We start from the raw sequence: 12556 nt of genomic DNA on the forward strand, positions 1-12556 counted from the left end.
TGAGTAGGCATACATTCTCTTTGAACATCCATCTGCTTTATTGAGAGTTCTTGTCACGTTACACATCCTATTGCAGCAGCATAAAAAACACAAGGCAGTGCCCATTTTAATCTTCACACAACTGGTTCAAAGAAGATTAAAGGTCAGTGTTCCTAATCGAGCTATGATTCGACCCAATGATTTTATTTTTCTCCTGATTTTTTTTTGGACATATTTTGTAGCAATGTTTATTATGGAGTAGCCTACTGTGGACTATTTCCCAACTATAAACTAAATCAAACAGCTTTTTATCAAGGGACATAGCCTACTGGGACACTCACATCATTTTTGCAGGAGTAAAGAAGGCATTTTTTCATTACAGGGCACCTTCTGCTCACATGATTCAACCCAATGATTGCATTTTTATTATAAATCATCATTCAAGTTGTTTTTTTCATACGAAAAAACACCATTACCCATAAACCCACCCGATGACGTCGTAAACCACAGACTTCAAGATGGTGCTTGAAAGTACTATGGTCTGGTAAGAAATTATAAATATGTTTTGAGTTAAATATTAAGACTGCTAACTTTATTTAAAAAAACGGTCGTTAACTAAATAAGCATGTTTTGATATAGTTTGCCTGAACTGTACAGGTTTGCTTGTTTTGTTTATGATTTAAGATGCTTAAGCTATTTCCTGAGTCACTATAACCTAGCCAACGTTAGCCAGTTGCAGCTTCCAGCACACAATCTACGTTATTTGACAAAAACGAGAAACAAATGGAGTGTCGCTAACTCAGGTTGATGTGACTCAACTGTAAAGTAAATAGTGTGCTTCAAATTAAATAACATGGCTTTAAAGCGTTAGCATTAGCTAGCTAACAACAATACAACCTACTGTCTTGGTCATAACATGCATCGCTCTGTTGTTTCAGTTTATTTGTCCAACCATGCTGCCGTGTTATCCAGTTATCATAAATACATTCTGTCTGTCAATGTTGCATGCAGTTAAAGGCAAGACACAACATGAAATACCTTGTTTTATTAAACAATGTCAATAAAACGTTTCATAGGCAGCAGTACTGCAGAGCTTTTTGCATTGATTTCCATTAAATTAAATGACCCGTTGTGTTCACTCGGGCTATAACAATAAAAGTATCCTTCATTTTTTAATATAATGTTGTTTTCTTCTCTTTAAATTCCAAAAAAGTGACAATCATATTTCCCCAAATAATGTGTTCACAATGCTTGTCTTTGTCCAACATTAATCCAAGACTCTCAAATGTACAACGTAAAGCTGCAAATCCTCACTTTTAGAGAAGCTGAAACTCTGGCTGAAACTATTGAATGGTTGTCATTTTCTGTTTTGCTAAATTAATTCATTGAAAACTGCTATTATAACGAACTGTTTCAGTGTCTGCCCCTTAAAACACTTAAACAGTGTTCTTTTTAGAGTCTTGTCGTTCTATTAATTGTGGTCTGTAATGTACAAATATTTGTCAAATCAATGGAATATCTTTAATAATGCTGCTTTTTTCTTTTCTTTTTTAGTGTGGACAACAGTGAGTATATGCGCAATGGAGACTTTCTGCCCACCAGACTACAGGCCCAGCAGGATGCAGTTAATATGGTTTGTCACTCTAAGACTCGCACCAACCCTGAAAACAACGTGGGCCTCATCACCATGGCAAAGTAAGAGGCACTGTGTTTTAAAATGAGCTTAGTGACATTAACATATGTAACTGTGAAATTAATTACAAAAGTGTTATTTCCCCATTCAGCAACTGTGAGGTGCTGACTACGCTGACACCAGACACAGGCAGGATACTGTCAAAGCTACATGCTGTGCAGCCTATCGGGAACATTAGCTTCTGCACCGGCATCAGGGTGGCACATGTGAGTTTGTGAACTTCATAACACACACTGCGTTCATCCTGAACCGAAAAAGTAGCTAAAAAAGATGTGCAAGGTGACATTTAGGAATATATGTATACATATAATGCAACCATCATTATGTAATAACACCTGTGCTTTTCTTGCATCAAATGGAAACATTTCTGTGTTGAAAAATATATGTTACAGTTAATGTTTTGAATGGTTCTCTCTTTAGTTGGCGCTGAAGCACAGACAGGGCAAAAACCACAAGATGCGCATTATTGCTTTTGTTGGCAGCCCGGTGGAGGACAATGACAAAGATGTGAGCGGCATTCTGACATTAGTCAACATGTTACGCATGCTTTGATACTGACAACCAGGCAGAAGACTTTTACAGAATGTGTATCTGTCACTTACGTATTTTTATTTTCTTGTAGATGGTCAAAATGGCAAAGCGTCTAAAGAAGGAAAAGGTCAATGTGGATATCATTAACTTTGGAGAGGAGGTATTTTTCCATTCATATTTGACCCACACTCAATCATAATATAATGTGCTGTATTGTTCTTGCTTTCTCTGATACCTTGTCTAGTCCTCATGCTAACTTTCTTCTTTTCTCACCGATGTAGGAGATGAACACAGAGAAGCTGACGTCCTTCATAAACACACTGAATGGCAAAGAGGGAGCCGGCTCCCACCTGGTCACAGTGCCTCCAGGGCCCAGTCTGGCTGATGCCCTGCTGTCCTCACCCATCCTGGCTGGAGAGGGGGGGGCTGCCTTGGGCCTGGGCGCCGGAGACTTTGAGTATGGAGTGGATCCCAGTGCAGACCCGGAGCTGGCCTTGGTAAGAGAGCAGGGAAAGATGCTGTTGTGTTTATTGTAATCCAAACTCTTCTTGCATTTTGTGTCTAAAATCCTTAGGACTAGTCATCCCTTTTGCTGCCTTCAACACCAACATTTAGTTCTGTCTTCATTGTATATTTGTGTGTTGTAATGCTACTTGTTTTGTATTAGACTGTTTCTTCCTCTCTTATCGTCAGGCTTTGAGGGTGTCTATGGAGGAGCAGAGACAACGACAGGAGGATGAAGCTCGCAGAGTCGCTGTCGCATCCGCTGCTGAAGCTGGCATTGCCTCTCCTGCTGCTGATGGTGTGAACATTCTGCCAATATTACTTCAGAAGAGACATTTTACCCCGAGCGGGAGTGTGTTCACACAGTGTGTTTTCCCCTCTTTCTGTTCCAGAGTCTGAGGATGCCCTGTTGAAAATGTCTGTTCCCCAAACAGAATCATCCACACCAGCTATCCCAGACTTCAGCCGCATGACAGAGGACGAACAGATCGCCTACGCTCTGCAGATGTCCATGCAGGGAGAAGGAGCAGGTTAATCATAGATTTCTAGTTTTCCCTAAAACAAGCTGAGACTTAGTACGCATCACATCCACAATATAATACAATGTTTAAGGCAGTTTGGAGGAAGAATCAGTTGTTGTAGCTGGTGTCCTGTATATATTTTACATGTATACTTTGTATTTTCTTATCTAAAATAAGCCACAACCAAACTTAAATAAATATTACCTTGACTTGCTGACATTACAGTGATTGGTTTGTCTGTAGTGGCCCTGGCCAGGTGGATACTTTGGAGCCTAGAAAAACATATCCACATATTTTAAATGTGATAAATGACTCAACAAAAATTGGCTAAAACAGTTTGTACTGGTCTTGGTCCACATTTACAAATGTGAATGCAATGTGTGTACTCAATGAAGCATTACAGAACAAACATGCAATACTTTGAGTTATAACTAGATATTAGACGCAGTTTGAAATGTTCCAATTTTTGCATTGCAGTTCATTAAAAAGCCCAGACCAAAAATGACCGCAACATTTCTGTTTCATTTATCTTGCAGAGTTTGGTGCTGAGGACATGGACACAGGAGCTGACATGGACTCCAGTAAGGCTACGGTAAGGACAAGTCTTTGTTTATTCTCATTTGTCATTTTCATCAGTTGGAAGTGTGTGATAACAGATAAATGTGTAATTTTCTGTGTCCAGGATGAAGAGCACTACGATGTGATGCAGGATCCTGAGTTCCTTCAGAGCGTCCTGGAAAACCTTCCTGGCGTAGACCCTAATAACGAGGCCATCCGAAACGCCATGGGCTCTCTGGCATCTCAGACAGGCTCCAAATCTGACACCAAGAAGGATGGGAAAAAGAAGAAATGAACATCCAAAGAGACAACCTTAATATATATAAAAAAAACAGAACATTGCACGGCATGTGTCATTACCAGTACTCTCCTCAGTACAGGAACCATTTAGTTAAATTTCTGTTTATATAGCTCTGTTAACTGTACAAATATTCGCCTTTTTTCAACTTTAAGTTAAAGGACTGCTGTGATTTCATTGTTTTGTGTCAAGCAGATATGCTTACTTTTGAATATTTTGTAATATAAGCACTGAGTAAATGAGCAGATTTCCTCAATAAATGTACAGAATACAATGGGGCATTTCATCTGATGCAGAAAATGTATTAACTAATACACAATACCCAAAAATATCAAGTTAAAGACGCCACTGGTATATAACACAGCTAGAAACCAGTTACACATGCATTTAAAGATGAAAGATGGGAATAATGAATATGACTGAGTGTTTACCAGTGTCAATACGAGATGCATAAACCGCTGAGGGATGTAAGCATGGAAAAAAACGTCATGTTACTTACGGAAGCTACTACTACTAATAATAATAATTTATATTTGTTTTGTTTGTTTTTCTAGAAAGAAAAAAAAATATGGTCATAGATAATCATCTTTACTTATCATATTTCGAAAACAGTTATATTATAAATCAATACACATAATATGATACAAATATATTCTTATAAAATGGGCCATTTTACAAACATTGGAATATACTTTTGTACAAGTAACATTTTGAATGCACAACTTTTATCTGTATTTAAAAAAAAAAAACGTTTTGTAAAGATCACTGCAGTAACTATTATTACATATTACTGAGATTGAGCTTGAAATGCCTGGTAACAAATACAAATGCTTTTGCATCTTCAATTTTGTAAACAACACGTGAACATGTGGGAGGCGCCTCACCTGGGAAGTCTCTGTCGCACGATCTGGTGACGTCGAACTAATGCGTCCAAGAGGAAAGTCAGGAACCAACTTCGCCAACTAGCAGGTAATTCGCATCAAATGCAATAAGTGCTAATGCTAGCTTTATCTGCAGCACAATACACATTAAACATAGCGTAAGAGAAGCACGTTAGTTGAGTGTTACACTGATGCAGCTAAAGGTAGTTTTTGACGACGTGTAGAAAGTTGGCTGGTTGACGTTAGCTGCTAACATGTAGCATGTCGTTAGCAGCAGGACCCACTTGTTGCAACATGACAGTGAAGTTTGACACTTCAATCGGCAACTTTCTTGTTTCTTTAGACATGTTTACTTTCATTACTTAAGTCTGGTAAACAAAATAACATACACAAACATGTTTGACAATTTCTAATGATACCTGCTGTCAAAAAAGTAATGTTGGTATTTTTGCTGCGTCCAGTGTTAGTACAACAGTTTATAAAGGATTATATGTCAAATGAGTTCAGCTTAAACGTATGCAGCCGACAATGCAACATATCCTTTAAAATACTTGACAGGGTCCGTTTTACTGCACATTGCAGGACTTTTATTACTAGTGTAGTATTTAAGCAGTGAATCTTTTCTTAAGTAAAGGATATGCATCCTTCTTTCTTCATGTCAACGTTTTTAGATTGAACTGACATAATATGAGTTGCTCTGACTGATGTGTTGCCCTTATAGGTTTTGAGCCTTGTGCTGGCAATGGGGGACATGAAGACCCCAGACTTTGACGATTTGCTAGCAGCTTTTGACATTCCTGACATCGATGCCAAAGAAGCCATTCAATCCAGTCCAGAGGACGAGCGAGATGAGGTGGGAACTAATGCAGAGGAGAGAGAGAGCGGGTCTCCTTCCTGCTTTCCCCGCCCTCCTGCCTCACATAGTGAACCTCCTGTGGTCAGTGTTATTGTGAAGAACACAGTACGGTCCGAGTCTTTTGAAGAGGAGGAGAAGTCTGTCAGGGACAGAACAGACAATCCCTCAAACAGTGGCTTAAACTCTCAGGTTCAGGTCAAGGTGGGGGACATCACCTCACAGCTTGGCCTCAAAAAGTCTGCTGAAGCCCCTGTGGAGCCCCAGGCTGCCAATGGCTTTGAAGGATCTGTCCCCAGGGATCAAGGACAGTCCACCACAGAGCCATGGCTCCCTCATTCCCCATTGAGGTATGCACTGAATTCGAATGAGGGTGAAAGTGATCAAAAAGCTGAGGTTGGATCGGTTCAGCACAAGACTGATGTCATGAACAGTTTGAAGCCCCTCCTCTTCTCCCAGTCTTCGACGAGTGCTTGTCCTAACTCCTCAACTCCTCCCTACCCACACTTAGTCAGCCCTCCGCACTCTCCTCAAAAGGAGGAAATGAGTAAATCATCATCCTCTCCTTTACCGCAAAACGGTGGTATTAAGGCTGCAATTAGACATGTTATGCAGTCAGATGATGATGACTCAGAGCCAGATTTAGGAAGTCCACTTGTGATCCAGGAGAGCCCAGAATCTGTCATGTCCTCCCCCCCCAAATTTAGACACAGAGCAAGACTACGGTCTGAGGCCATTGGGTCTCCTGATACTGCTGCCTGTCTTGTTTCACATCCTCGCCCGCCGCCTTCTCTTGCCCCTGCAAATCCTAAACCCCAACACAAGGGGAAGGGTAAACCTACCACTCACCAATCTCCCTCCACCGCTCCTCAACTACAGAGCCTCCCCTCTCTCACCTCTAGCTCTGCATCAGTCCAAGAGGAGACATACCCAGAGCATGTGATTGATGATAGGGACTCACCTGAGAGCCCACCGCCCAGTGAGATGGGTCTGGTTGTCTCCAAGAAAAGCAGCAGTTCTGAATCGGCCATAACCGCAGAGAACCACAAGGACTCCAGTCTCCAAGAGGAGCTCATGGAAACTGAGTGCAGAGAAGAGGACAGGCAGGGTGACGCTGAGGGGCAGAGCGACAAGATGGCTGGAGATGAAGACAATTTAAATGAGGAGAGCTGTGGTGCTGGCACTGAGGGTCCTGTGTCTGTGTGTGCTTCGGAAACAGTTTCATCTCCATCGCGTCCCCTCAAAGTTAAAATCAAAATGCCTAAAGGCAGCGTCACAAGGACCGTGACTGGTGTTACCCCTAAAAGAAGGGGAAGAGCAACCACCAAGAATGTGAACAGTTCAAAACCTTCGCCAGAACCTAAAAACACAAGATCTAAGAAGGAGTTATCACAGCAACCTCAGTTGCCTGCGATGACGATGCTGCAGAATGCCTGTGCCGCAACGCTGGAAGGTGCCCGTCTGGTCAAAGACAAAACCGTGCTGGACACCAAGCCTAAACTTTCCACAACAGCTGTGAGCATCACTAAAGCTTCCACCCTGCCCTCCATCTCTGTCTCCACTCCCAGAGTCAGCCCGGGTGGGATCAACCCTCGCAGCCTGGGTCAGAAAACCCCCAACAGTGGGATGACACTTTCTTCACCTTCACCTCTGCTTACGCCCCAAAGTAGCAGCAGACCAGCCTCCATAGTGAACAGCACTGGGGCGATCATTTCCAAAACTCAGACCAACCTGGTGGAAGCTTTCAACAAGATCCTCAACAACAAGAACCTGCTGCCCAGTTATAAACCAGACCTGAGCTCGCCTCTTCCTGCAGAGTGGGGCCTTCCTCTTCCTGCACAGGTGAACTGTCACTGTTTAGACAGCTGTTGGATATATGATCATTTAGGATATTATACTGAATGCTTTGGGTTTTTAGACTAGCGGTCTGAACAAACAAGTGATTTAAAAATGCAACATTGAGCTTTGGCTTAGTTTGACTTTCTATGGACAAAACAATAACAATTTAACCGAAAATGTATAGTTTAACTCTTAATCAAAAAGAATCCTTAGTCGCAGCTCTAGTTGTGTTAACTGCAACTAGGTACCCCTGCCACAAACCCATACATAGATTATTAGGTAGAACCAGCTGCTTTGGCACTTAAAGTTAAATCTGATCCGTTAGATGATAACTTGTTTTAAAGAAAAAGTATATATGCAGGTAGAGGATGTGTGTGTGGTATAACTCATCTGATATGTGTAAAACATTTTCAATAGAACATTCCTCTTCCAGAAGGAGTCATTGGTTTTGATACCATAATCATGACATCATGACAATCTCACAGCACTTTTTTTACATGGCGTTATTTCCAATGAAGTGATTATCGAAGAACATGAATGTCTGATCCCCTGCAGGGTTACCGCTGTTTGGAGTGTGGAGATGCCTTTGCCCTGGAGCAGAGTTTAGCGCGGCACTACGACCGGCGCTCGCTGAGGATCGAGGTGACCTGTAACCACTGTGCCAAGCGGCTAGCCTTCTACAACAAGTGCAGCCTGCTTTTCCACGCCAGAGAGCACAAGGAGAAAGGCCTGATCATGCAGTGTTCACACCTGGTGATGAAACCCGTTCCTGTGGAGCAGATGATTGGCCAGCAGGAACCCACAGCTGGTTGGTCAACGTTATCGCTGTCTCAGAATAGATTTTCATTTGCCTGTATGCAATCTCTATGATTAGGTCTCTTTTGTCTTCCTCTTCAGGGCCGTCACCATTAAAAGGCCAGGCCACTCCAAACACAAAACCCCAGCCACATCAAACGGTATCCAAGAAGAAAGCAGAGGCATTGCAGTTCATCAGTAATAAATGTCCTGAGTGCCAGGCTCAGTTTAGCAGCAAAGAAGAGGTGGCCGAGCATTTCCAAGAAATCAAACCAGCACAAACCTCTGTGAGTCTTTTGAGCGGGAGGAAAAAAAGAACATACATAAACTGTGTTGATCAATGGTATGAAAGTGAACTAACTCCATTTGTTGGCCTTTCTTCTTCTGTTGTTCTCCAGCCTTGCACAGAGTGTTCTCCTCCCATGCTGCTGCCCAACAGCTGCAGCGCCGCGGCTCATCAGCGCATCCACCAAGGCTGCCCCCCCCACGTCTGCCCTGACTGTGGGGGCACGGCCAAGCAGCCGCTGTTTCAAACACACCTTGACCAGATCTGTTTACATTTTGCACGCCGCATCGGATACAGGTGGGACATCATTGTTATACCCATCAATTCTGTTTCTATGGCTATGTTTATCTCTTTTCTCTGCCATTGTTTGGGGCCATTTACTATGTAAACAATTGGCCAAGTTTGATACTATCTGATGCATATTGTTTAGCTAAGGATGGATTCACGTCATGTGCCACAACATTTTCAATACATTTAAATAAAGTCTTTCTCTCTCTGCAGATGTTCCAGTTGCCTGGTGGTGTTTGGAGGACTCAACTCAGTGAAGGCTCACATCCAACAGGCTCATTGTGATATGTTCCACAAATGCCCCAGCTGTCCCATGGCTTTTAAATCTGAGCCCAGCACACAAAACCACATCAACGCCCAACATCCAACCCTCACCGAAGGACAGACCATGTATATATACACACTCGCATATACACAAAGATGTGCTAATGAAAACAAATGTTTCCTTTTCAATAATCAACCTGGTTTTTATCCTTTCACAGGTCAATCTATAAATGTGTCATGTGTGACACAGTTTTCACCAACAAGTCCCTGCTTTACGTCCATTTTGACACGCATTTAACCAATCAGAAGGTCCATGTGTTTAAATGCCCTGAGTGCACCAAGCTGTTTTCTCAGAGGAAATCCCTTCTGGACCATTACAAGGTATATGCATGATTTTATAGGAATCAATGAAATAGTATCAATTAAGTTACAAATAAAGTAAAATATATCCCCCTCGTAATGTCATTCTCTTTTCGTTCCTGTTCCTCAGACTCATAACACTCCACCATTAAAACAAGAGCTGCCTTCACCTCCAGCCCCCTCCTCTTGTTCCCGGCCGTCAGTGAAGATGGAGAGCTCAGATGGAGAGGAATGGATGGATGAAGATAAAGAAGAGACAGCAGAAAAGGTGAAGACCCCCACAGGATGGAAGTGTGCGCCTTGCCATTCCCGCTTCACCGACCGGCAAGACTACATTTCCCATATGGCTGAGCAACATAGCAAGGTCTGGATGCATCCCCTGCTGTTTAAGATGTCAAAAGAAAAGGTTTTTAGAGCTATAAATGAATATGCCATATGTTGCTGTGTTGTGTAGAATCTGAAGAAGTTTCCTTGCAACAAGTGTGAGAGCTCCTTCACCACCACCTCCAGCATGAGACGACACCTCAGAGACAAACACAAAGCCGGGAGTCGTAGCTTTCGCTGCAAGTGAGTCACACACATTCTGCAGAGTAAAAAACAGTATGTTGTTGAAGTGGAAAGACTGTACCAAGTCCAAGTTAATCATTGCAAAAAAGCCAAGATATGTTCTTTGTTTTTGGTAAACTGTTGTAAAGCCTTGGACTTTTAAACAATTGCTTGGTAACAATCCAGGTGTAACTGTGATTCCTAATATATAAGTAAACTAACAATATGAAACCTACTCATATCTTCACTGCCCTTACTCAATCATAAAAGTACATTGTTATATTTAAGTGGTGTGTGTGTTTGTAGGTTTTGTATTGAGAGTAAGAAAACCTTCAGCAGCAGAGCGTTGTTGGAGAGGCATGTTCAGCTGAGACACAGAGCGGAGCCCGGCAGCCAGGACACACTGATGGTGAGTCACTCTTTATGTTAACAAGTCAAACAGGGAACACTTGAACAAGATGTAAACGGCAGTATTGGTGATTTCCTCCGGTCACAGGGGGGCACAGATGAGGCGGATAGTTCCTCAGAGCAGGAGGGCAGTGTGGGGGCCGGCCGCAGAGCGAGGGGAGCTGTGAGGATGGAGCAGGACGAAGAGTCCACAGATGGGGTGACTCCAGTGAAGAAGTCGCGGTCGTCCTCCTCTGCTCCGGCCCCCTACTCCCACCCCGAGTCTGGATTCCGCTGCGCCCCCTGCGGCTTCACCGCGGCGGACCAGGCTGTGTTCCTGCAGCACATTAGCAAGCACCGGCGAGGGGGGGCGGAGGGGGGAGGGGGCAGTCAGCAGTGTTTACAGTGTGGCGCCTGCTTCACATCCCTCTCCTCCCTGTCGCGCCACCGCTTCATCTCCCACAAAGTGAGAGAAGCTGAGCAGCAGTCCCTCGGTGCCCACCCAGCCCCCCCCCCAGGTAACAGCAGGAGCCACGATGATAAGAGCTCCCTGGATGGTTCTGCCCCAGCGTCCCCCTCCTCTCAATCCTCCAACGCTCTGGGGAGGGAGGAGGAGGGCACGCTGGCCTGTAGGGTTTGCGGCAAACATTTTGAAAAGGCAACGGATCTGAATACTCATTTCAGAACTCACGGTATGGCTTTTATCAACGCAAGGAACTCTGGAAAAACTCCGTAAGACGGCAAATACGTGAGGAAGAGCATTGTGGGTATGTGATCGCAAGTGCCTTAATTACTGTCATCTACACTCACTTTTGCACTAACCAAAGAACAGTGGTAGAACTGAGGCTGTCCTCTGTATGTGAACAGTTTGTAAAACAATCATGTGTGATTTTCACTGGTGGAGATTCAACCCTACTTGTGACCCTCAGGATCTAATGCTGCCTTTGTGTGTTCATCAATGATACTGCTCACATGGAAGCCTCTTCCTGGTCCGTAAACAGGTAGTCTGACTGCTGTGACCGCATCACATAATAATGTGCCAGCGATGGTTGTTTTATTTAATGTTGATGGACAGCAATTGAATGTGTCTGTCTTGATTTCAATGGTTCTCATCCTCTCGAGGAGACATTTCAAACATGTGTAATTCTCTGTGAAGTCCTTTTCACTAACTTTTAAAGAATCTTGGCAGCAGTTTAGTGTCTGTTAACTCGGTTACAATTCATGTTTATATTCTCATTGCCAGCCATTTTCAGAAACATACATGTTTGTTTGTTGGTTCCCACCTCTAAACGGAGCCATTAGCTTCCATACATGTCTGTGTATATGAGAACTAAATTACAGGGACTTGCTTAAAGTAGTTAACCCATCACATGTCCTTTTTGAGTTTCTTTACGTACAGTGTTTCCTTGCTGAGCTGCAATAGAGGGACACTAACACAAAGAGGAAATATTGTTGAATTACTACGACATATTTTGGAGTGGAATTTACTATTAAACATTGAACTATTAACATTAAAGGAGGTATTCCTTCTCTGTGAGCAACAGTTGGAAGTAAAATAATGTATGTTAGCATTTGGTTGTGTCTAAATGTAGTTTTATGAGATTACTGTAAACAAAAGATCCGATGTGTGTCATTATGTTTATTCCTTGTGCTTTGCAAAGAGATGTTGAACATGAAGATCAAGCCCATTTTTATTTTATTTAGTCTTTCGCACTGCAAAAAGAGAAATCATTGTTGTGTTTCTTAAATAATTACCCCTTCAATGTTCTGCAGCCTTCACTGACCTGTTTGCTTGTGTTTACTTCCTCAGGAGACTATCCAATGCTTTTACACACCATGTTGCATTTAATGTTTTTGCATTGATACAACTATTTTTAAGTGTTTATAAAAATATAAAAATAAATGCCACATGATCTCTTTAATGTTCTTTTTCATTGTCTTTAAATACCATTTCAACTATACCCCAGAACGTA

The 12556-nt window shown here is 42.6% G+C and overlaps 2 protein-coding genes across 2 annotated transcripts; both read left to right on the forward strand.

Moving 5' to 3' along the window:
* The first annotated feature begins 378 nt into the window (after positions 1-378).
* LOC117554020 (26S proteasome non-ATPase regulatory subunit 4-like) lies at positions 379-4358 on the forward strand. Its single transcript, XM_034228223.1, has 10 exons — positions 379-523; positions 1534-1674; positions 1764-1878; positions 2093-2179; positions 2295-2363; positions 2485-2700; positions 2897-3005; positions 3100-3237; positions 3765-3820; positions 3911-4358. The coding sequence occupies exons 1-10, from the start codon at positions 498-500 to the stop codon at positions 4079-4081; spliced, it is 1128 nt and encodes a 375-aa protein (XP_034084114.1). The 5' UTR covers positions 379-497; the 3' UTR covers positions 4082-4358.
* A 602-nt stretch (positions 4359-4960) lies between these two features.
* znf687a (zinc finger protein 687a) lies at positions 4961-12505 on the forward strand. The gene is made up of 11 exons (XM_034228277.1): positions 4961-5053; positions 5687-7660; positions 8213-8465; positions 8555-8739; positions 8851-9035; positions 9240-9416; positions 9509-9671; positions 9781-10014; positions 10105-10217; positions 10503-10605; positions 10693-12505. The coding sequence occupies exons 2-11, from the start codon at positions 5708-5710 to the stop codon at positions 11317-11319; spliced, it is 3993 nt and encodes a 1330-aa protein (XP_034084168.1). The 5' UTR covers positions 4961-5053; positions 5687-5707; the 3' UTR covers positions 11320-12505.
* The last annotated feature ends 51 nt before the right edge of the window (positions 12506-12556 follow it).

Source organism: Gymnodraco acuticeps, unplaced genomic scaffold, assembly GCF_902827175.1.
Source record: "Gymnodraco acuticeps unplaced genomic scaffold, fGymAcu1.1, whole genome shotgun sequence".
Classification (NCBI taxonomy): Eukaryota; Metazoa; Chordata; class Actinopteri; order Perciformes; family Bathydraconidae; genus Gymnodraco; species Gymnodraco acuticeps.

What these genes read in the sequence shown, in the direction of transcription:
- LOC117554020 (XM_034228223.1), top strand. Translation starts at nt 498, where the DNA reads ATGGTGCTTGAAAGTACTATGGTCTG. An exon ending in CCGGCATCAGGGTGGCACAT is followed by an intron (nt 1,879 to 2,092) that starts GTGAGTTTGTGA and finishes TTCTCTCTTTAG; the next exon opens with TTGGCGCTGAAGCACAGACA. An exon ending in TCATTAACTTTGGAGAGGAG is followed by an intron (nt 2,364 to 2,484) that starts GTATTTTTCCAT and finishes TCACCGATGTAG; the next exon opens with GAGATGAACACAGAGAAGCT.
- znf687a (XM_034228277.1), top strand. Translation starts at nt 5,708, where the DNA reads ATGGGGGACATGAAGACCCCAGACTTTGACGATTTGCTAGCAGCTTTT. An exon ending in GCCTTCCTCTTCCTGCACAG is followed by an intron (nt 7,661 to 8,212) that starts GTGAACTGTCAC and finishes GATCCCCTGCAG; the next exon opens with GGTTACCGCTGTTTGGAGTG. An exon ending in TCAAACCAGCACAAACCTCT is followed by an intron (nt 8,740 to 8,850) that starts GTGAGTCTTTTG and finishes GTTGTTCTCCAG; the next exon opens with CCTTGCACAGAGTGTTCTCC.